At 44.7% G+C, this 22,770-nt stretch overlaps 1 protein-coding gene across 1 annotated transcript in view; it reads right to left on the minus strand.

Moving 5' to 3' along the window:
* LOC139318015 (cytochrome P450 2J5-like) overlaps positions 1–18,571 on the minus strand; it is a 60,366-nt gene extending 41,795 nt beyond the window's left edge. Inside the window, exons 1-6 of the mRNA XM_070945250.1 lie at positions 18,202–18,571; positions 8,795–8,957; positions 8,071–8,220; positions 6,085–6,245; positions 3,675–3,851; positions 1,917–2,058 (exon numbers count right to left, since the gene is read on the minus strand). Of these exons, the coding sequence (XP_070801351.1) occupies positions 1,917–2,058; positions 3,675–3,851; positions 6,085–6,245; positions 8,071–8,220; positions 8,795–8,957; positions 18,202–18,372 (964 nt within the window). The 5' untranslated portion in view covers positions 18,373–18,571. The remainder of the gene's footprint in view (positions 1–1,916; positions 2,059–3,674; positions 3,852–6,084; positions 6,246–8,070; positions 8,221–8,794; positions 8,958–18,201) is intronic.
* Positions 18,572–22,770: the final 4,199 nt, after the last annotated feature.

Consider the following 22,770-nt stretch of genomic DNA (forward strand, 5'->3'; position numbering starts at 1 on the left):
ACATCATTCCCCCAGAGATTAAAACGGCCCCCAGTCTAATTCTCTTATAGAAGGCGCCGAAGACCTGGTTCTGCCAGTGGGCCTGGGGAACCCAGAGCGGGATGGAGCCCATTAATTGGCTCATGTGATCTGCTGTTGCTGGGGGTGGGGTGTGTGTGATTTTATTACATTAATTTATTTGATTTTTTTTTATTAGTCTTATAAGTTTTACTGTTTTTAAATGTGGTTTATATCTTGTAAGCCACTTTGAATTGCTATGGGCGAATAGGCGGCAATAAAAATTAAATAAATAAATAAAAATAAAATCAAGAGGTGGCCTAATTTAACCTTTTTACACAAGAGTTTAGCTACATTCAAAGAAACTGTGTCATCTTGATCCAATACCGTATTTCCCTTAAAATAAGACATGTCTGGATAATAAGCCCATGTTGTGATCCAGGCCCACGTAGTTGATATTAAATGCAAACAGCTCCAAAAAAAAAAACAACAGATTTTATTAAAACAGCTGAGAATTAACTCATTCTCAGCATATTCTAATGAAATGAAAGCAAAGTCCTTAAAACACCAGTCTTTAGTTTATCTCTGACCTTGGGATAATTAGGCAAACTGCCAAAGGCTTTTCTTGGCAACAGTTCAGGAACAGAAGAAATAACTACAGTCAAACAAAAAGCAATTCTCTCAATGGTTGCTTTCCGGCAGGGCTGTTGCTGGTCTTTTAAGCCTTATGGCTTAAAAAGCATCTCACTCCTCTGCCTCCCCACCCCTCCCCACCCCTCCCCACCTGCCACTCCCCCTCGCCGGCTGAGATTGGCAAGCCTGATTTGGAAAGCTGAACATGCTGCTGCTGCCCAGGAGGAGAAGAACGTCAGAAATGGACTCTCTTGCAGCGCCTCCTCTCTTTCTTCTCCCGAGTGGCAGCGGTGCGTCCGGCTCACCGAATCTGGCCTGCTAATTTCGGGCAGCAGCGGCTCTGTCCTGATCCTCGCCAGCAATGCTGTGGGCAAGAACCGGTTCTGTTTCATGGCTGCGCAAACAGCCCACACCGGCCACTGCTTGGAGCTCCGGCGCCAGTACCCTTCCCCCAGGTCGACGGGGCTAGGTCTGGCAAGAGTTTGTTTGTGGCCACCACTAAGAGAAGAGGTATGCGAGCTAGGGTTTGCGGGAGCAGCCTCCGCGAGGCCATTCTGGGTGGATGGCAAGTGTGCGTGGGGCATATTCCCCTACCATCCCCTCCCACCTTGCCTCTTCACCTCACGCTGTTTGCACAGGAAGCAAATTAAAAGCTGCCATGATTGCTGGAGGCAGTGGCCTGAGCGGCACTGGCGAAGCAGCTGGTTGGCACTCTGGCACCAGTTCCCCTGCAGCAGGCCAATGTTTAGGGGCCTCCTGTACCTCAAAAATAATAGGACCCCCCAATAATAAGGCCAAGGCCATATTTCGGGGGTCAAAAGAAAATAAGACCCTGTCTTATTTTGGGGAAAACATGGTAGTAGCATAACAGTGCTCATCTCTGTGCATAAACATGCTCATCTCTGTGCATAACAGAGATGAGCACTTCCCAGAATATATTACCAGGTAAGGAGTTAAAAAAGGAGTGCAGAATCCTTATAGACTGGAGGGAATAATATAACTGTAGTTTCAGTGGCCCATTGTCCACCGGGGTACAATGGCAGCTCATAAAGTGTAAAGATCAAGGTTTCTCCTGTCCAGTCATGTCTGACTCTAGGGGGCGGGCTCATCCCCATTTCTTAGTCAAAGGAGCCAGCCATGTCTGAAGACATTTCATGTAGGCAAATTACTATGTAGATTCAGTTCATCATTCAACAGGCCTTAATATTTCAAATACCTTCAAATAATTCTTCTGTGTTCTAGAACCTGAGACTGACCCTTGTTCCCACAGCCCAGATTTCGCTCACCTTGGATGTCGGGATGATTTGTCAAGAGAAGCAGTGCCCACATCATAGTAGCCAAGGTTGTATCTGTTCCAGCAGCAAAAAAATCAAAAACACACTGAACCAGGTTCTCTTCACTGTAGGTAGAGTCGGGGTCATTCCTGCTCTGATGTTTAAAATGGAAAATGAAAATTATAATTAATTCTATGTACCTTTCCTGTGGTTGTTATTGTTTCTGGGTTTCTGGGGGTTATTTTAGACTCACAACTCCATGGCAGCCATGACTAAGAGAATCTTTGTGCAACTTCTTGTGGTGCCTTTTCGTGGATCATGAGGCCCATGCAGTCACTCATGCCCTGGTTATCTCTTGGTTGGATTATTGCAACATGCTCTACATGGGGCTACCCTTGAAGAGTATTTGGAAGCGATAACTGGTATAGAATGTAGTGTGTCAGTCCTGGAAGCCATCTTTTCTTTGGAGCTTCTGGTCTGCCACATTTAGACCCTGGGAAATTGGGAGGAGGGATTACAAGAAGTCGGTGGAGAATTAGCCATAACAACATTCCTTTCTCTGGGAGTCAAGGACATTCGGCCTGCACCTGGATGGGAGTTACTGGGGGATTGTCTCCAGCGGGACAATGAGATGATTGGACCACGTGATGGATTTGTGGGTGCAGGGGATGGATCTCTGACTTTCTTTTGGGTGGGGAAAAGCTGGAACTTTCTGGTTCGGGTTTTCCCAGATGTGTCAATATGACTTCTCTAATAAATTGGAACTTTGAGAAATTGCATAAGCTGCCCAGAATCTCTCTAACAGTGAGATGGGAGACATATAAATTTAATAAATAAATGTTATGCTGAAGAGACCATGATAGAAAGTAAAGTTTCAAAAACCTTTAAATAATTCCTCTGTGTTTTAGAATCTGAGACTGGCCCTTGTTCCCACAGCCCAGATTTCTTTTGTTGAAGCTGTTACTTGGAATGCTGACATTAACCCGAATCTGCCTTCAAAACTCTAACCAGCTCCCCAAGCTCCAGGGTACTGTCCAGGATCCTGAGCCCCGAGTGCCAATCGGCTACCCAGGTGGCATGAAGACTCAGGGAACATGAAGGAGAAGACGACGACTGAAGAGGGAGCTACCGGTACCTGTTCAAAGGTCCACATTAAGACCATCTACTCCCCTTCTGAGAGTGTGGTGCGAGCAGAGGAGGCCGCCGAAGCAGAACGCTGCCAACTCAGCAGATCACTCAGCTGGACCCCTCCCAGTGGGAGAAGCTTCTGCCACCGGTGATCCCGGGAGACAGAAGCCGAGCTAGTGCCACCCGAATACAGGATGGGAACCAGCCCAATGAAACCAGTCCGGACCCCTGGAGTTGAGAGAGCTAAGACCACTGGGATCTGAGAACTCCCGGAAGTGGGTCCTGCCACCGCCATCACGGAGTAAAATATGAAGCAGCATTGAATATAAAGGTGGAAAATACATCTTAATATATTTAAGAATGAGGAACAGTATTAAGAAAACTGTGTATCATGAGTGTGATGCCCAGACAAATGGTAAACTCAAGACTGATAGTATCAAAGTAAATAAAGTGACCCAGTTCAGATAATGGGCTCTTACTTCTGATTGTGATGCACTACTGAATTACCATGCCTTGTGACTGTAGAGAAACTAAGATTGTGTGAAATGGTGAACATGGTGCTAAGGCAATTCAAATCGATAAGTTACTTCTAAAAAACTAATAATCCCTTGCCCGTATATTTGAACCACAATAAACCCAAACCTTCTCCATCTGAAGAAGATAGTAATCAATGAAATCTTGGGGCTCGTGCAGACAGTGGGATTCCTTGTGTTTCTCTATTTCCTGCTTTGCAAACGCAAGCATAATATCCATAGAAGCCAGGGCTTTCTTGTGAGGGCCTGGGAGGTACTTCATTAATTGTGGGAACAAATCATACACCTAACAGAAAGAGAAGAGGAAAGGTTATTGATTTCCCACCACAAGTGAAGCAGGGAAGGGTCAAATGCATCATAAATCAGGAGTCCCTGCATATCCACAATAGTATCCAATGAGAACTTGTCACTTGCTCTACTTCAGGTTATGATGAGATGTTGACAAGTATATCACAAGGCTACATTCTAGGTCCGTGATGGCGAACCTATGGCACGCGTGCCACAGGTGGCACGTGGAGTCATGTTGCCTGGCACGCCAGCTCAGCTCTTGTCAGCTGATTTTCGGCCCTTTTGGGCCCACCAGAAGAGGGCCTGGGGGTGGGGGGAAGGCCCGTTTTTCTTTCTCCCTGGCTCCAGATCCTCTCTATGCATCTGAGGAGGGCGAAAACAGTCTTCCCCACCCCCTCGGAGGCCTGAAACGGCCCGTTTCTCAACTTCCATCCTCCGAGGGGGTGGGGAAGGCTGTTTTCGCCCTCCCCAGATGCATAGAAAGGATCTGGAGCCAGGTGAGAAAGAAAAACGGGCCTACCGCACCATAGCGTGCCAGGAGTGGGGGGGGAAGGGGGGTCGCACTCGCATGTGCGTGGCGAGGCACATAGAATTATGGGTGTGGCACACGCACAGGCAAACCTCCCCTGCCCCCCCCTTCCTAGCACGTGATGGCAAAAAGGTTAGCCATCACTGTTCTAGGTCTTGCATTATTCTCTCTCTCTCTCTCTCTTTCTGAAAGGACAAAAAATTATGGGTGGCTGTAAGGATAAGAAAACATCTTAGAGAACAGGAGAATTTTGAAAGGAACACATGCAAAATCTTACATACGGGTAGGAAAAATCAAAGGGATATAAATACATATGGGAGATGGTACATGTGAAAATGATCTAGCTGTCCTGTTGGATCATTAGCTGACCATAAGTCAGCAATGTGATGGAGCTCAACAATGACTTGAAAAAATTATATTCATGACTCTTCCTTAAAGTTATGACTGCTGCACCATTCTATGGTCTCAATATTACAATTTGGGAGCTTGGCAACTGGCTTCCATTTATGACTGGTTGCAGCCTCCTGAATTCACTTTATACTTTACAACTTGCCCCATGCTAAATAAACAAACACACTTTACAACTTTGCCGTTTTTCAGCAAAAAAACCATGGCAGGGTAATGATTTAAGAGCTGACCAGATGCTACGATGATGTAATACTGGGAATGAGTCAGCAAGGTTTTTGGACTGATATCACTTTAAGAGCCTGTAATAAGAAGAAGCCCTGTTGGGGCATATATCTGTGTGTGTGTGTGTGTGTGTGTGTGTGTGTGTGTGTGTCCATGCTGTAATTGCTGATTGCTGTTTGTTTGAGGTTTGACTAAAGTATGTGTATGTATATATTCTTTGTAGATAAAACCACTACTTAAAATACAATCCTTTGTTAACTTGATTTGCTTCTGGGTTGTCTCAAATTGTCACACTGTGCACACTCTGACAAAACATCACTCAGATAAACTGGATTCAGACTTACAAACATGTGATTCGCTTAATAACTATGCTGACTTGCTTAACAACCATTGTAAAAATAGTTGTAATATCAAGTCCAGTCACATGGTGGCTCAACTTGCAACCACAATGACTTATGATTGAAATTCCAGGCTCAATTGTGCTTGTAAGTCAAAGACTATCTGCATAGATTTTAGGGTAGATCAGCAGAAATCTAGTATCCAGATCCAGAGAAATAATTCTTCCTCTTTATTCCTCATTATTCAGACACCACCAGAATATTGCTTCTAGATCTCTACATTATGCTTTAGAAATAGCTTTACAAATTAAAGTGTATTTTGGGAGAGAATAGCTGACATGATAAGGAGGGAGGAAAAACTTAAAAGGAACAATTGGAAGCAGTAGGTATATCCGGCCAGGAGATAAAGAAGCCCATCAGGGAACAAATACATGCCTTATGTATTTGGAGGAATGCCACATACAGTAGAAGAAAGGCAGGATAGTTCTGACCTTATATAGGTGACCGTAAGTAAGTCTTTAGGAAGTGGGCAATGTTAAACCACTTCCAAAATCTCATCGAGAAATCTACAGAAACCTGAATCAAGATACAGGGTCAAGACTCACTCAAGGAACACACACACATATATTGGGAAGAAGAGTAGATGAGAGGATGCATGATGTCCATTCTAGAATTCCATGAAAATACTGGTGGAAACATAGATTGTTTGGGGGGGCTTTGCTTCTTCCACTCACCACTTGAAAGGTGTTACCAAGGAATTTCAAAATAATTTGAAGAGCTTGAACCAGCTTCTGGAACTCTTCATCTTCTGCAGAAAACTGATGTCCGAAACTCAAAGCACATATGATGTTAGAAACCGCATTTAGTACTGAAAATGAAGGGTCGAATGGTTGCCCTGCAAAGTAAGATATTTCATAACGAATCCAGCCTCCTCTGTTAACCTGTTTATACTAGAATCAGAATCATATGGCTGGAAGATATTTCAGAGGTCTTCCAGTCCAATCCCCTTCTCAAGGCAGGAGTTTTATACCATCCCAGCCAAATGGTTATTCTGTCTATTTTGGAAACTTCCAGTGATAGAGCACCCAGAACAATGGAGGTGAGCTCTTCTGTTGATTAATTAATTAATTTACGGGACCGCCTACTACCACAAGCAGCCTCCCACCGGCCGGTACGCTCTCATAGAGAGGGGCTCCTCCGGGTGCCCCAGCTAAACAATGTCGACTGGTGGCCCCCAGGGGGAGGGCCTTCTCTGTGGGGGCACCCACTATCTGGAACGAGCTCCCCCCAGAGATACGGAGGATCCCGGATCTACGCACTTTCCGCCGTGCTCTTAAGATTCTTCTATTCCAGCAATCCGGCCTGGCCTAATTTTCTCCCCTGTTTTAAAATTCTTTTACATCGAAATTTTAATTTGTTTTAAATTATTGGGATTTTTTAATTATCTTGGGCTAAATTATTTAATCTGGTTTTAATTATATCTTTTAACTTTTGTATTTATGTATTTTATTTTGTGCCTGTTCACCGCCCTGAGTCCTTCGGGAGTAGGGCGGTATATAAATCTAATAAAAGAAAAGAAAAGAAAAGAAAGAAAGAATTGTTCTCACTGTCAGAAAATTTCTCCTTACTTCTAGGATGGTTCTCTCTTTGACAAGCTTCTACATATTACTTTTTGTCCTGCCCTCTGGTGGGCTAAAGAGTAAACCAAATCCTTCTTCTTTGTGACAGTCCCTCAAATACTGGAAGACACTTATCATCTCCCTGCTGATCCTCCTCTCCTATAGATTAGGCATACCTAAGACCCTCAACTGTTCATCATATGTTTTAACCTCCAGGTGTGTTATCATCTTTGTTGCTGTTCTCTGCACAGTTTCCAGAGTCTCAACATCTTTTTTGTATCATGGTGACCAAAATTGGATAGAGTATTCCAAGTGCAATCTCACCAGCATGGCATAAAGCAATATTATCACTTCTTGTTGTCTTGACCCTATCCCTCTGTTGATGCAGCCTAAAAGCGTATTGGCCTTTTTGGTAGCTGCAGCACACTGCTGGCTCAAACATAAGATTTAGGACAGCTAAATCTACATCTAGATACTAAAGAACAGGACTTCTAAAGTGATGTAATGGTATCTGAGAATGATCTTGGAAAACAGGTGGACAAAAAGATGCTACATAGCATATGATTATATAAAAAGGGGGAAGTAAACTGAGTAATCAGTAATGAGCAGAAAAAGAAACTTCAGAAGGATCCCATCTAATTTATCAGGCAATAAAAAGAAACTGCAGATCTGAACTTTCAAACTTACAAGACTCAGTTAATGTAGCCTTACAATGAATAGAATTAGTTTGTGACAGAGGGTGAAAGAAAAGAAATGGGAACTGTCCGTTTAAAAAAAAATCAAATACATCTATTTTTGTTGGATTACATATTAGAATGTATTTTGTATTGCAATAACTACAGAATTATTTAACCAGTAGATGGCAGTGTATACTGTGTATCTATGCTTATAATCTATGGTTTCTTATATGATCTGAGGAGAGTTTCCTGTTTACTGTTACAGTAATATAGTTGAGCAGTAAAGCACATGGTGACTGTACTCCTTGTTTGCTCTATGTGGTACTTTATATAAATAGAATTTCTAGCAATTTTTATTTAAAATACTCAAAATGGAAAAGATTTTGGCAGATGGAGATTTGAGTTGTTACCCTAAATGACATACCTTCTGTTTGTCTAAAGATCTCCACCAACGTCTGAGCTGCATCTTCTATCTGATGCTCAATGCTTTTCTTCCCCAGGCCCAGCTTCCGCAGAGAAGTGATGCCAATGCGTCGCTGCTGTTTCCAGTTTTTGCCATTGGAGAAAATAATTCCTGAAGGCATCAGCAGACAATGATAAATGACTCCTCATTACCCTTGTCTTAAAAAACAGGTCCAGTTCTTGCCAAACATCTCTCTGAATTTCAGGTGGGAATACCAAACTCTTGTGACATGTTGCCATTTTTGCAAAATCCTGGAGATGTTACATTTTCTTTTAAAAGTATTTATTCATTTTAGGATTCACATGGACACTGGGAAACATATGTGCTGTGGTGACTGCAGTTGCAGTGCTTGCCAACCTCTGTCATATATGGTGAACATCAAAACTTCTAAGATGGTGTAATTGTTCATGTACAAGAACTTCTGTTATAGGCACCAGAGACAGGATCTTCTCAGGGATTGCAGAAGGTCCATCTGCACCTTCTTCCCACAACATTGAAACCAATCACCAAAATAGGCAAATGGCTTTTTTATTCGCCTATCACATAATATCACATCGTGGACAGCCCATAACCTGTTAGATGTCAAGGTCCTCTTTGAAAACAATGGATGAGCATCAATAATATTACCACAAATTGGAAGAGTTTGATAGTTATTAAGGAAGAATTTCTTACAATTTGCACTTACCCCTTCCTTTCCCTAAATCATTCAGGAAAGCATTATCTGGTCGATCACATAATTCTTCTGGGAAGTTGGTCATTCCTTCTTTCACAGCTTTGAATCCAGACAGCAGTATCGAAAGTTGATGTCCGTACAATAAGGAGTATATATTTCCATATCGTTTTACAGGCTGTCAAGTGAATCAAAGATGAGAAATGTTACAATCAAATACACAGATTATTTTCATTTAATACTATATGCCATCTACGTTCCTAAATCCTGAATTCTAAGACTTTTCACCTTTTACAATGCTCTCTCTTTAGAATTCTTTTTTCTCTCTCTAATACATTCTTGCCAAAAATTTCTTTCTCATTTTCTGAATTATTTTTCTAAGAAATCATATTCTTTTTTTTTATTTTATTTTTGTTTTGCCTATTTTATTTACTAATTAAATTTCTACACCTCCCATCTGACCTAAGTGACTTCCATGTTTTGTTTGGAAGAAAAGCATGAACATTTCCAATTCATAAACTGATTTTTTTTTTCATTTTTGTTCTGTTCTGTATTACTATTGCTTGGAGATACCCCTCGTTCAAGTAAAATCATATTGCACTAGGGGTGATAGGATAGCAGGGCTCCAATATCTAAAGGGCTGCCACAAAGAAAGGGTCAACCTATTTTACAAAACACCTGAAGGCAGGACAAGAAGCAATGGATGGAAATGAACCAAGGAGAGAAGCAACTAGAACTAAGGACAAATGTCCTTACAATGAGAACAATCAACCAGTGGAACAACTTACTTGTGGGTGATCCAACACTGAAGGTTTTTAAGAAGAGTGGACAACTATTTGTCTGAAATGTTATTGGGCTTCCTGCTTCAGCAGGGGGTTGGACTAGAAGACCTCAAAGGTCCCTTCCAACTCTGTTATTCTGATGTTTCTTTCCAAGAATAGAATCCTGAGGATTGTGCATTATTTCAGCATCCCAAAATAATTTTACAGTTCTCAATCAGTTAAAAAGAATCTTCCAACACATCCTGAGTGTGTATGTTTTTGTGTATGTGTATGTGTGTATATATCCTACATCTTGAGTCGTACAACTCATTTACCTCTGATTTTCTGTTGAAATAGTGGAATCCAGGCAAAGAATATAACTTTCTTCCCTAAGTAAAAGTATGTTACATTGCTAAGAGAACATGGAGCTAGAGAACATGCCAGTAATGGAGATGCAGTTAAATTAGACATTATAAGTACCAATATCTAGGATAGAAAGCAGATATAAGTGTCTGTTTAGAGAAAACTGTTCTTTCTTTTTTTTTTAATTTTTATTGAGTTATATTATAGTACAATACAGGTGAAATCGGTTAGACAGTTGTAATTTATATACAAATTGGATGCATTCTTTTTTATTATAGTGTCTCATAATTTACCCATTTATTCTAATATTTACACTATCTCTTATCCCTTCTTTATGCGATGTTCCATCCAAGTATACCAAAGTCCCCACACCGTACAGTATTCCGAATCCTCTTTCTCGTTTATCTCATACGTTAGTTTGCTCATCTCGGCACAATCTAAGATTTTCTGAATTATATGTTCTTCCAGTGGTATCTCCTTTCCTTTCCAATGCTGTGCGTATGCTAATCTAGCTGCTGTGATGATATGTATAATTAAATACCTCTTTTTTTCCCCGTACTTTCTTTTTAGTACTCCCAGGAGAAAGGTTTCAGGCGCCAAATCTATTTTTTCTTCAATTACTCCTTGTATCCAATTTTGGATCTTTTTCCAATACTTCATCACTTCGGGGCATGTCCACCACATATGAAAGAAGGTACCGTGATGGTAGTCACACTTCCAGCATTTAGGGCTTATGTTTGGGTAAATTTTCGCTAGCCTTGCAGGGGCTAGGTGCCATCTATATATCATTTTGTATTGGTTTTCTTTAAATGATGCTGCTTTTGTCAATTTATAATTTCTATTCCAAATTGTTTCCCACTCGTCCAAATTTATATTGTGACCTATGTTTTTTGCCCACGCGATCATTTGCTCTTTTACCACCTTTTCTGCCCTGTCATATTCTAATAGGTAGTTATATAGTCTGGCTAGTATTCCAATGATGTAGTGTTGATTATGGAGGATCCATTAGAAATGGGCCAAAAAATTCTGGAGGAACTAGGAAGATATGGTGAGGTATCCAGGTTTAAATTAAATAAAGCCAAAACTAAAATGTTGGTGAAAAATCTGACAGAAAGGCAAAAGGAAGAGCTAGAAAAGTCATTGGATTTACAAATTGTTAAAAAAATTAAATATTTAGGAATTTGGACTACATCAAGATGTTCGGCCCTGAAAGAGGATAACTATACACCTCTGATTTAAAAAATTAAACAGGATTTGGAAAGATGGGGAAATCTGCAGCTATCACTTTTTTTGGGCAGGATAGCATCGATAAAGATGAATATCCTGCCCAAGTTATTATATTTATTCCAAACCGCACCGGTCACTCTAGATAAAAATTTTTTTTGTAGAATTGAATAAATCCACCAGGAAATTTATTTGGGGTGGAAAAAAACCTAGAATTTCACTTCGATCGCTACAAGATAATAGAAGTAGGGAGGCTTTGGACTCCCAGCCTGGGAAATCTATCACAAAGCAGCCCACTTAGTCTGGATAAGAGAATGGGTCACCCTAGAAAATAAAAGAACCTTAACTCTGGAAGGGCATGACCTACAAAGAGGATGGCATGCCTACTTATGGGACAGGAAAAAAAAGAAAAAAACATACTTTCACAGACGCAAGATAAGGGATACGTTAATACAAACCTGGGAGGAAATTAGACAAAAACAATATATGAAGGTGCCGAATTGGCTTTCAACAATGGAAGCCATGATATACCCCAACACGCTAGAAATTGACAAAATGTTTGCACAAAGAGCTCTTATATAGCTGTGGAAATCTTAAAACTAATGAATTATTAAGAGAGCAGGGCATCCATATCGACTGGTGGCCATATTTGCAGATCAAATTGAGACATCAAAAAGATAAGGAGGAATTTGGAATAGAGACGGGAACAAATGGATTTGATAAATTATTGATAGGCCCGGAAAACAGAGAAAACTGTTCTATTCCTCTCTTCTCCGATCAGCTACATGTGAGTCATTATCTAAAATAAAAATTACTCTTCAGAACTCAGACTCAGAAGATTTTTGAAATTATTACACAATTGCAGAATTAGAAGGAGCCATTTGGGCTACAAAGTTCCACCTATTGTCCACTGCAGGAATATAGAATAAGGCATCTTCAACAAGAGAATGTCAGGCTTCATTTGAACAAAATGAAGGGGAACCCTCTCTCTCTTTCTCTGAATAATTAGTTCCATTATCAAACATGAATAGAATAGAATAGAATAGAATAGAATAGAATAGAATAGAATAGAATAGAATAGAATAGAATAGAATAGAATAGAATAGAATAGAATAGAATAGAATTCTTTATTGGCCAAGTGTGATTGGACATGTTAGATCAGGCGCAGGAACAGAAGACGTGACCAGCTCGATACATTTAATAACTTTATTGGTTACAAAAGTAGCAAGACAAGACTGCTGGCGCGCTGCCGGAGCTCTCCTTATATTCGCTCCCGGCAGACGCACCGCCCCTTGACAGGGATTCAAATCTCCCGCCCGATTGCTAGCAGCCAATCAGGGCGGATGTCCTTATAAGGACATAACACTCCTCCCCCCTTAGTCCGAGCTGTCAATCTCATCCACAAAAGTCACGTAATCACGCAGGTACGTAGGACGCCTCGGCACCCTAGCTGACCTGCGCAGTCTCACTTGTTCTCCGTCTCCGGCCTGGATGGACGGGGCTCTGTCGTCTCCCGGTTCCCTCTCCGGAACCGGGCTTGGTTCGGCTGTCGAGTGAGCGGGGTCACCCCCAGCGCCTCCGGCCAGACCGCAGACCTTGGATGGCTGGTTCTGATGGTCTTCCTCCTGGCCTGTGGATCTATCGCCTCGTCTCGGTGGTTCGGTTCCAACCCGGGAAGAGCGTCTGAGTCTCGGTAAGTCCATCGTTTGCTCCTCCCTGGTCTCCCGGGCGCTGCGGTTCGGTTGCGGTTCGGCCTGGTGTTGGGTGAGGGGTGGTTCTGTTCGGTGCCCTCTGGACCGGCCCGCCGACTGCTGGTGGTGCTGGCTTGTGTTGTGTTGTTCGACCTCGCAGGGGTGGTGTTGGTCTGCTAGGTCGGGCTGGCGTTGGTCTACCCCGTCTGGTTGGTGGTGGTCGACCTGGCCGGGCTGTCGTTGTGGCACTACCTCTGCGGGGCGGCGGAGGTCTCCCCTGCCGGGGTGGTGCAGGTCTCCCTGGCCGGGTTGTTGTCGGCTTTCCCTTCCCCCTAGTCCCTGGTCTACCGTCTGGTGGTGCCTGGGGCCATCCGGGTCGGGTTGTTGTTTTCTGGCTGCCTCTTGTGATGGGTGGGGGTCCCTCTCGCCGGGGAGTCGTGTGCCACCCTTGCCCATGGGTCGGGGGTTGCCCGTCTTGGATGGGTCCCGGTCTACTCGCCTGGAACTGCAGTCTCCTTGGCTGGGCTGGCATAGGCTGTCGTCACTGGTGGGGTGCGCCGCTCCTCCTCTGAGCAGGTACCGGTCTACTTGCGGGCTGGGTTGGTGGTCCCTAGCCCCGTTGTGCCCGGTGCCCACCTGGCTGGGTTGGTGTTGCCATCCCCCGTGTGGTTGGCCCCGGTCTACCTCGCTGGACTGCCGCCGTGACAGTACCTGGTAGTGTGCTGGGCCGACCTCGTCGGGATGGCGTTGCTCTGCCTCGCAGGGGTGGGGTAGGCCTACCTCGTCAGGGTGTTGTAGGCCTACCTCGTCGGGGTGTTGTAGGCCTACCTCGCCGGGGTGTCGTAGGCCTACCTCGTCTGGGTATGGTAGGTCTACCTCGCCGGGGTGTTGGAGGCCTACCTCGTCTGGCTGGTTTTCGTGTGATCCCCCCCACCTTTTCCGGAGTTGGTCGATGTGACGTCTACAGACCTGTCCATCTTCCAACTCGACGGTGTAGGATTTGGGGCCGGTTGTGCTGGCAATCTTCCCTTTCAGCCACTTAGGAGAGCCGTTGAAATTCAGCGCGAAAACTGAATCTCCCTTGCTGAAGGCGCGAAGCGGGCGGCTGGCGGTTGCGGTTACTTCCGGGCTGTATTGGGGGTGCAGCCGGTCCAAGGGTGACCTCAACCTTCTGCCCATCAGCAGTTCGGCCGGACTCTTGTGGGTGGTGGCATGTGGCGTGATGTGCTGGGTGAGGAGGAAGTTATCGATGCGTTCTTGCCAGTCTCCCGGGCCCATCTTGGTGAGGGCTTCTTTGGTCAGTCTGACCATGCGTTCCGCTTGTCCATTTCCGGCCGGCCTGTAGGGGGCGGATAGGGCGTGGCGGATGCCCAGTCCTGCCAGGAAGGACTCCATGGCCAGGGATGTGAGCTGGGGGCCGTTGTCCGAAACTAGCACATCCGGAAGTCCATGTGTGGCAAACAGACGGCGCAGGGCTCGGATCGTCGCTTCTGTTGTGGTAGATGCCATGGATATCACCTCTAGCCACTTGGAGAAGGCATCTACCACGATGAGGAGGTGTCGCCCCTGCATCGGACCCGCGAAGTCGATGTGGATCCTCGACCAGGGGTTGCTGGGGGTCTCCCACCTTGCGACTTCGGATTGCGGCGGCGCTGGGTGAACTTCTTGGCACGGGTCACATCTGGAGACCCATTGCTCAATGTCTCTGTCCCTGGAGGGCCACCAGACGTAACTCCGTGCCAGGGCCTTCATGCGGACGATGCCCGGATGCCCTTTGTGCAGAGTCTCTAGCGTCCGCCGTTGCAGAGCGCTTGGGATCAGCACTCTGTCTCCCCATAGCAGACAGCCCTTTATGGTGGACAGCTCCTTCTGTTTCCTGGCGAATGGGCTGAACTTCTCCTCTGGCTTTTCCGCTGGCCACCCTCTGAGGATCCAGGACTTCACTTGATGGAGTGTGGGGTCCTTTTGTGTGTGAACGGCCACATCTGCGGATGACACCGGACAGCTGGCGTCGTCATCAATATGGAACAAGTGGAGCGTGGGGGCTGGGTCTTCTACTGGATTTTTCGACGGGCATCTGCTGAGCGCGTCGGCGTTTCCTATGGTTGTGCCTGGCTGGTGCACGAGCCGGTAGGAGTAGCCGGCTAGGAAGATGGCCCATCTCGTCATCCGTGGCGACATGAAGGTCGGGGTGGGTTGGTCGCCTGCGAGGAGTCCCAGGAGTGGCTTGTGGTCGGTGACTATGGTGAAGCGTCTTCCGTAGAGGTATTCGTGGAAGCGCTTCACTCCAGCCACGATGGCCAGGGCTTCTTTGTCCAGCTGACTGTAGTTCCGTTCTGCGCCGGACATGGTCTTTGAGAAATAGGCGATGGGGGCTTCCGTGCCGTTGGGCAGTTCGTGGCTGAGGACTGCCCCCACCCCATATGGCGACGCATCACAGGTCAGCTTGATGGGCAGCGTCTCACTGTATTGAATGAGGACGCTTTTGGACGTCAATAGTCCCTTGATGGCCCGGAACGCTGCTTCCTCTTCCTGGCCCCACTTCCAGGCAGCCGATTTCCCCAGCAGGCGGTGGAGTGGCTCAGCAACTGTGGCTTTCTGCTTTAAGAAAATGGCATAGAAGTTGAGCAACCCAAGGAAAGCCTGAAGCTCCGTTTTGTTTTTTGGGCTTGGAGCTTCATGGATTGCTTCCACTTTTGATTTGGTGGGGTGGATGCCTGTGCTATCAATGAGGTAGCCCAGGAACTCGACTTCCTGTACTCCTATGATGCACTTATCACGCCTGACCCTCAAGCCCTTGGCCTTGAACCGCTGCAGGACAAGCCTGAGCCTTTCAAGGAGTTGAGCTCTTGAGTCACCGGAGATGAGCACATCGTCGAAGTAAGGCACCACCCCTGGAACGCCTTGGAGAAGGCGTTCCATCATAGATTGGAAGATGCCGGGGGCAGCGCTGACTCCAAATTGGAGGCGGTTACATTTGAATGCCCCCCTGTGCGTGACAATTGTTTGGGCCTCCGCCGTTTTTTCATCCACTGGCAGTTGCTGGTAAGCCTGGGCCAGGTCCAGTTTCGCGAAAATTGATCCAGATCCCAAGGAATGCAGCAGGTGTTGCACCACTGGGACTGGGTATGCGCTCTGTGCCAACGCCTTGTTGATGGTACAACGGTAGTCGGCGCAGATGCGCACAGACCCATCATGCTTCAGTGGGGTCACAATGGGAGTTTCCCATGAAGCATGATCGATCGGTTCCAAGACGCCCTGGGCGATCAGCTTATCCAGCTGTTCATCTACTTTAGGCCGCAGGGCAAACGGAACTCGGCGGGGCTTAAGCCTAATTGGGGTGATTCCCTTGTCCAGATTAAAAGAAATTGGCCTCCCCACAAATTTCCCCAGTTTACCATCGAAGACTTCCTTGAACTCTTCGATGATGGTGTCGAGTTCGTCCCTGTGGATCTCGTGGATACCCTGAATTGAAAGTCCTAGCGGCTTAAACCACTCCACGCCTAACAGGTTCGGTCGGCTGTGCTCCACGATGGTGATGGGCAGCTTTCCGTTGAAGTCGTTGTACTTCACGTGGATGGTGGCTCTGCCCAGGATTTCGACGGGGTTTCCATTGAAGTCCACAAGCCTCGCCTTAGGGGTTTTCAGCTGGGTCTTTTTGTATGAGGGCTTCAGCTGCTGTAGGTGCTGCCAGTCCATGATGGAGTAGGCGGATCCGGAGTCTACCTCCATCTTGCACGGTGACCCCTCTGCCAGCAGCGTCACGTGGAACTTGGTGGTTCCCTCGTCGCTTGTGTGAGCGATGGTGGTCTGGTGCACCGTTCTGTTGCGGGGATATTCCTCCTCCCCGCGCCGGGACTGGTTCGAGGACCGTTTGGATGTCCTCTGGTTGTCCTTGCGATTTTCGCGGAAACGAGGTCTGGGCGGTTCCGGGGCTGGATCTGTTGCTCTGCAGGCCTCAGCGATGTGCCCCCTCTTCAGGCATCGACGGCAGGTCGCGTCCCTCCATTTGCAGGTTGCCCTGGGGTGGTCGCCTCTGCAGCTGCCGCATCGTTCTCCCCGGTCGCCATGCTGTGGGTTTTCCCGCCTGGGGGGGCGGGAAACCTTGTAGACGGCCATTTCCTCATCAGACTCGGATTGCGTGGTTGCCTCGTCTGATGAGGTCAGGCCCGACTTGTGGATCTTGTGGATCCCTCTGGCTTTCACCATTGCGGCGGCTGCCTTCTCGGATGTTTCAGCCGCTGTTGCTTCGTCGAGGACGTCTTTGAGTGGGATCCTCTTCCGGCTGAGGAACTTCTTCTGCAGCCCCACGTCTCGCATTCCAAACACAACGCGGTCTCGGATGGCATTCTCCACGTTGTCGAATTCGCAGTTGGCAGCGATTTGGCGAAGCGCTGCCATGAATTCCTTGATGGATTCACCTTCCCGCTGGTTTCTTTGCTGGAAGGTGAACCTGTTTGCGATGGGGGTGCCTGACGGTGCGTAGTGCTCCTGTAGGACTTCCTGCAGGTCGTTCCAGGACATCTCCTCAATGTCCCTGGGTGCCACGAGGTCAATCGCCATCTCTAGGACGTCCGCTCCGCAATGAGCCAGGAAGAGGGCTCTTTTCCGCTCATCGTCGAGGTTCTGGTAGCCATTACCTCGCAGGAACTGCCGGAACCGGACCATGTACGACCTCCATTTCTCTCTGGATGGGTCGAATGGGTTCAGCGCGGTCATCGGGGCTTGCGGAGTTGCCATTCTGAGAGTCGCTGTGTGGTAGTGACTTCAGCTTGGTGGCGATCGTGCCTTGAGTCTTTCTCAGGTTCTCTTCTCTAGTCCTTCGTCGCCAGTGTTAGATCAGGCGCAGGAACAGAAGACGTGACCAGCTCGATACATTTAATAACTTTATTGGTTACAAAAGTAGCAAGACAAGACTGCTGGTGCGCTGCCGGAGCTCTCCTTATATTCGCTCCCGGCAGACGCACCGCCCCTTGACAGGGATTCAAATCTCCCGCCCGATTGCTAGCAGCCAATCAGGGCGGATGTCCTTATAAGGACATAACAGGACACACAAGGAATTTGTCTTGGTGCATATGCTCTCAGTATACATAAAAGAAAAGATACGTTCATCAAGAATCATAAGGTACAACACTTAATGATAGTCATAGGGTACAAATAAGCAATCCTGGGTAAGTATAATATTAAAAAAAAATAAGTAACATGGGTAAGATTGAATTAGAATCTGTCTTCTAAATATTCAGCCCCATTATTTCACATTGTTTTGTGTGAAGCAGCTATAAACAAGTCTTACCTTAATATTGTGGCATGATGAATTGTACCATAATTGTTAAAAGAAAACAATTGAGAATTATCTTGCATACTACTAGTTAGAATGAAATACCTTAAGGAAGTAATCTTCACGGAGCCAAAGCCCAGTTGCCAAGAAGGTCCCAACGAGCGGCAGAGCCAAAGGACCAGGAGGCAAATGTCTTCGGGTCCAAAGTTGTTTCAGGAAGAAGAGAATCAACAGAGCAAGCAGCAAAAAAATCAAAAATGTTCCTATCACCATCATTGTTCTGCTAGTTCTTTTTTTTTTTTTTTATGCTCAGTAGTAGATTTGGAGGTGGTTGTATCCTTTTGCTTTTTGCTCTTCCTCCTGTTTTACATATCCATTGATGGGAATGAATAGCAAGACATGTTTTGATTATTAGGTTGCGTATCACTGGTATTTTGTCAACAAGTTATTATATATTAATTCACATAAAGGAGGTTCCCTCTGACCCTGCGTCACTCAAATAATAAAGAGATCTAGGACTCTATAATCCAATAGGTTCCTAAAATAATACTATGCCAGCATTATTTGAAAATCATGATGAAAATCACGGTGTTTCATACATCCATGAAATATACAGGAAAATCTTGTTGGGCCACCGAGATATTATTTAGTCCAGGATTATGTCTCATTCTTATCCTTGCAAACCCAGCATCAGGAAGAAAAAAAAACTCACTCAATTCTTCTTACAAATAAGGGAACATCTTCACGAAGACCTCATACTGGTGAGCGCCGTCTCTGATGCTGTGCAGCCATTTGCAACTAAAACAAGTGTAACCACTATTCTAATAAGGAAGTTTTAATAGGTTCTGCAGCAGCTGTTCTTGATTGAAAGGTGTCCTAACTCCAAGCAGCAAATTATAGGTTATGAGCTATGGGTGTTTAGCAATACCTACTTAAAAATGATGTCAACAATCCATCTGCCTATTCCATGACCACACCTGGAAATGATCCGTGCTAAAGCTTTAGCAGAAAAAATAGCCCAACTTTGAAGCATCATTAAACCTAATAGATATCAGGAGGCTTGAGTTATCCTTTATGATAGTGTATTTTGCCTTACGGTCCAATAGCCATAGCACTAATATACCACTTCGCAGTGCTTTAAAGTAGGGTAGATAAAAATCAATGATTTTTTTAAAAAAATCAAAAAAATCAGATTTTTTTTATTTAAATAGGATTTTTTTTATTTTTATCAAATTTATTTTAATAAAAAACTTTTGGGGTAAAAATCTATCGTAAGATAGTTTTCTATTTAAGATACATAAATAATTTAGTTTATTCAGCATGAAATGGAGCTTAGTTATGTAGCAGGAGGCTGTATATTCTGCAGCACTGGGACTATCGGTGAGTCAACAGTGGGTCAAAGGAGTAGCAGAGATGACAGTTGCTCTTTAAAAATTATGACTTAAATCGAGTTGATTTAAATCAAGCCTTTTTACTAGTGATTTAAATTGTGATTTAAATCAATTCGATTTAAATCAAATCCACCCTGCTTTAAAGCCCTCTCTAAGCGGTTCTACAGAATCAGCATATTGGGTCCTCATTTCATCCTCCTCGGAAGAATGGAAGGCCAAGTCAACCTTGAGCCTGGTGAGATTTGAACTTGCCAAATTGCTTTGAAGTGTCCTGCATGACACTGAGGGAAAAATCTACCTGTGAGGCTTGCAATCTTGGAACCAATAAAAATTGTGTAAATCTAATCGCTGAAAAACTTGCATTTTTGGAGGGGGAAGCCAGCATCAGAAACAGCTTACATGTAATCATTTCAGTAATTTGGAAGGGATGTTTTTTAAAGACCATTTCACGTGGGGTAGGGCAGAAATGTTGGCTGCCTTAAACATATGGAAATGAGACTCTGGGACTGCATTCATGCAACGTAATTACCTTGGCTTTTAATGAAGAACAGAGAGCTACAGAATTAGTGTTAGGTTGAGAACTAGTTTGGTGTAGTGGTAAAAGGCGCTGGGCTAGAGACCAAGAATCCATGAATTTTAGCCCTGCCTTATGCCCAGAAGCTGGCTGGTTGACTTTGGGCCAGTTCCTCTTCTCTCAGTCCAACCTGCCATGCAGGAATTTTATTGTAAATTATGAAAATAAGAATGTCAGCCTTACCAGGTAGACCTGACAGGAAACACAACCAGATCAGCTAATTCTACTTTACTGTAAAGCTTTTGTTTGAAATGGTATAGGGCTTCCTGCCTAAGCAGAGGGTTGGACTAGAAGACCTCCAAGGTCCCTTCCAACTCTATTCTATTATTCTTTTGTTATTCTTTTACAGCAGAACTCTAAGAATGACTCAGGTTTCACTTGGTTCCCAGGGTCCTTCCACAATTATCCCTTCATAGAACTTCCTTTATGGTAAATGGGTGCCAGGCCCATGCCTCCATGGATAAGAATCCCCCCATTCTCTCCTTCAATCACCTTCTTGCTTGTTATTCACTTTATTATTTACTTCATGTATAAATTGCCTCATTCACCAAAGTGACTGTAGGTGATATACAATTCATGACTTTCTTTCTCTAACTGCTTTTGCTCTCACCCCACCCCATGTCCTTGATTTAAAAAAAAATAATATCTTCCTCTGCTACTGAAGGTGCACATGGTCAGAAGTATGAGAATGAATGTGGCAATCTCTTGTTGACAAAATTCCAGCACTAATTATACACATTATCAAAAGACACATTGCTATTAGTTTCCAATCAATTAAGTACAGAAACCAGGAAGAAAAGCAAAAAAGTGTTAGATAAGAGGAAACAATCACCTCAAGATCAACTTAAAAGCAGCAAAGGGAAAGTTCTAGAAGGACAATGATGGCAATAGGGATGTTCTGTTCCCAGAGCATCTGGCTTCACTGGGAACAGGCAGATAAACTCTAGCAAACAGGTTTTCATACAGATCGTTTATTAGGGTATCCTCAAAACTCATAGACTTACAATCATGATGAGTCATGGTGAGATTCTTCCTTGTTTTGTTTTGTTTTTTTAAATTTGATTTATATGCCGCCCTTCTCCGGAGACTCACGGCGGCTTACAATGCGTTAAGCAATAGCCTATATTTATACAAAGTCAGCTTATTGCCCCCACAAACTGGGTCCTCATTTTACCTACTTTAGAAAGGATGGAAGGCTGAGTCAACCTTGAGCCTGGCGAGATTCGAACTTACAGTAATTGCAGACAGCTGGTGTTAATCACAATGCTTTTAGTCTGCTGAGCCACCAAGCTCCATATGTTTCATAATCTGTCCTATTTCCTAGTGTAAAATGATGATAGTTCTGTCCCCCTGTTCAAAAAGCATGCTTCTCTCCTCTGTGGTAATTCATAATGGCCAGGTCTTTGTTCTGCACCCAGGCAGAGATCCTCAGTGGCCAATCAGACACACAGATGTGGTCACATGTCATGGACTACATTTCCCATAATGCAATCTCTTAAGGAGACAGCTCTTAATTCTTAAGGTAACTAATTCCCTATAGCTCACTATCTGAAACAACACAAGGGACAATTTTGTCTGTTTTCCTGCTTGGCTCTACCTCTTGTTGGGACCTTGTGGGCTAACAGGACTGGGCTTCAAGAATATATTTTAATAATAGGACAGGATGTGAATGTTTAGATGGGAGATTCTGGTTCAATCTTACAAATAAAATATTGACAATGGAACCAATTTCTCCAGAGAGAGGGTGGTTTCCTTTTCACTCGGTTCTAATAGAAACTGGACATCCACCAACGGAGCTGTTTTATTTTGTATAGCTGTACTGGACAAGAGGTTGAATGTGATAGCCTAAATGGCTATCTTAATTCTGCAATTCTATAATGATAAAATGGTAATGTCCATATATTACTTTTGAGATTATATAATCACTAGTTACAATGTCCAGTAAAATGGAAAGACTAGCATTAACCCAAAGAAATATATGCAGGGGTTTTATCTGGGAAGAATATTAATAGAACTAAAATTACTAGAGGCACTGGCATGTTGCCAGTATTTTTTCCAGGTGCAATTCAAGGTATTTCTACACCTCTTAGCCCTTCATGGCTTGAAACCAGATTCCTGAGGGACTGTTGTTTTTCTCCCGGCTGTTTCTTCCCATCCCATTCAGTCCAGCGGATTCGGCTTGTTATGGACCCTGTCAGCCAAGGGATGGAGATGTCCCTTTTCTGTGGTAGCCCCTTATCCTCTGGGACATTCTTCCTCCAGAGATTAGGATGTCCCAACCCTGCTTGGCTTTCATAAAGCCAAGAAGTCAATGGCTAGATGCCCAGGACAGGGGCCTTAAGCAGGGGTGAAATGGTCCCGGTTCGGACAGGATCGCCTGATCCAGTAGCGATGGAGGCAGGTGGTTCAGAGAACCAGTAGCAAAAATCCCAGCTGAGCCACGCAATCATCAGAGGCTTTTTCTTTTAATTTTTAAAAGCATTTTTTCTACAACGTCTTCGGCTGAAAAAATGCTTTTAAAAGTTTAAAAAAAAGCCTCTGATGATCATGCGGCTCAGCTGGGATCGTCAGAGGCTTTTAAAAGCATTTTTTCTACAATGTCTTCGGCCGAAAAAATGCTTTTAAAAGTAAAAAAAAAGCCTCTGATGATCGCGCGGCTCAGCTGGGATAGTCAAAGGGATCGTCAGCTGATGATCCCAGCTGATTTGC

Source organism: Pituophis catenifer, unplaced genomic scaffold (assembly GCF_029215685.1).
Source record: "Pituophis catenifer annectens isolate HBS135680 unplaced genomic scaffold, rPitCat1.0.hap2 SCAF_6, whole genome shotgun sequence".
Classification (NCBI taxonomy): Eukaryota; Metazoa; Chordata; class Lepidosauria; order Squamata; family Colubridae; genus Pituophis; species Pituophis catenifer.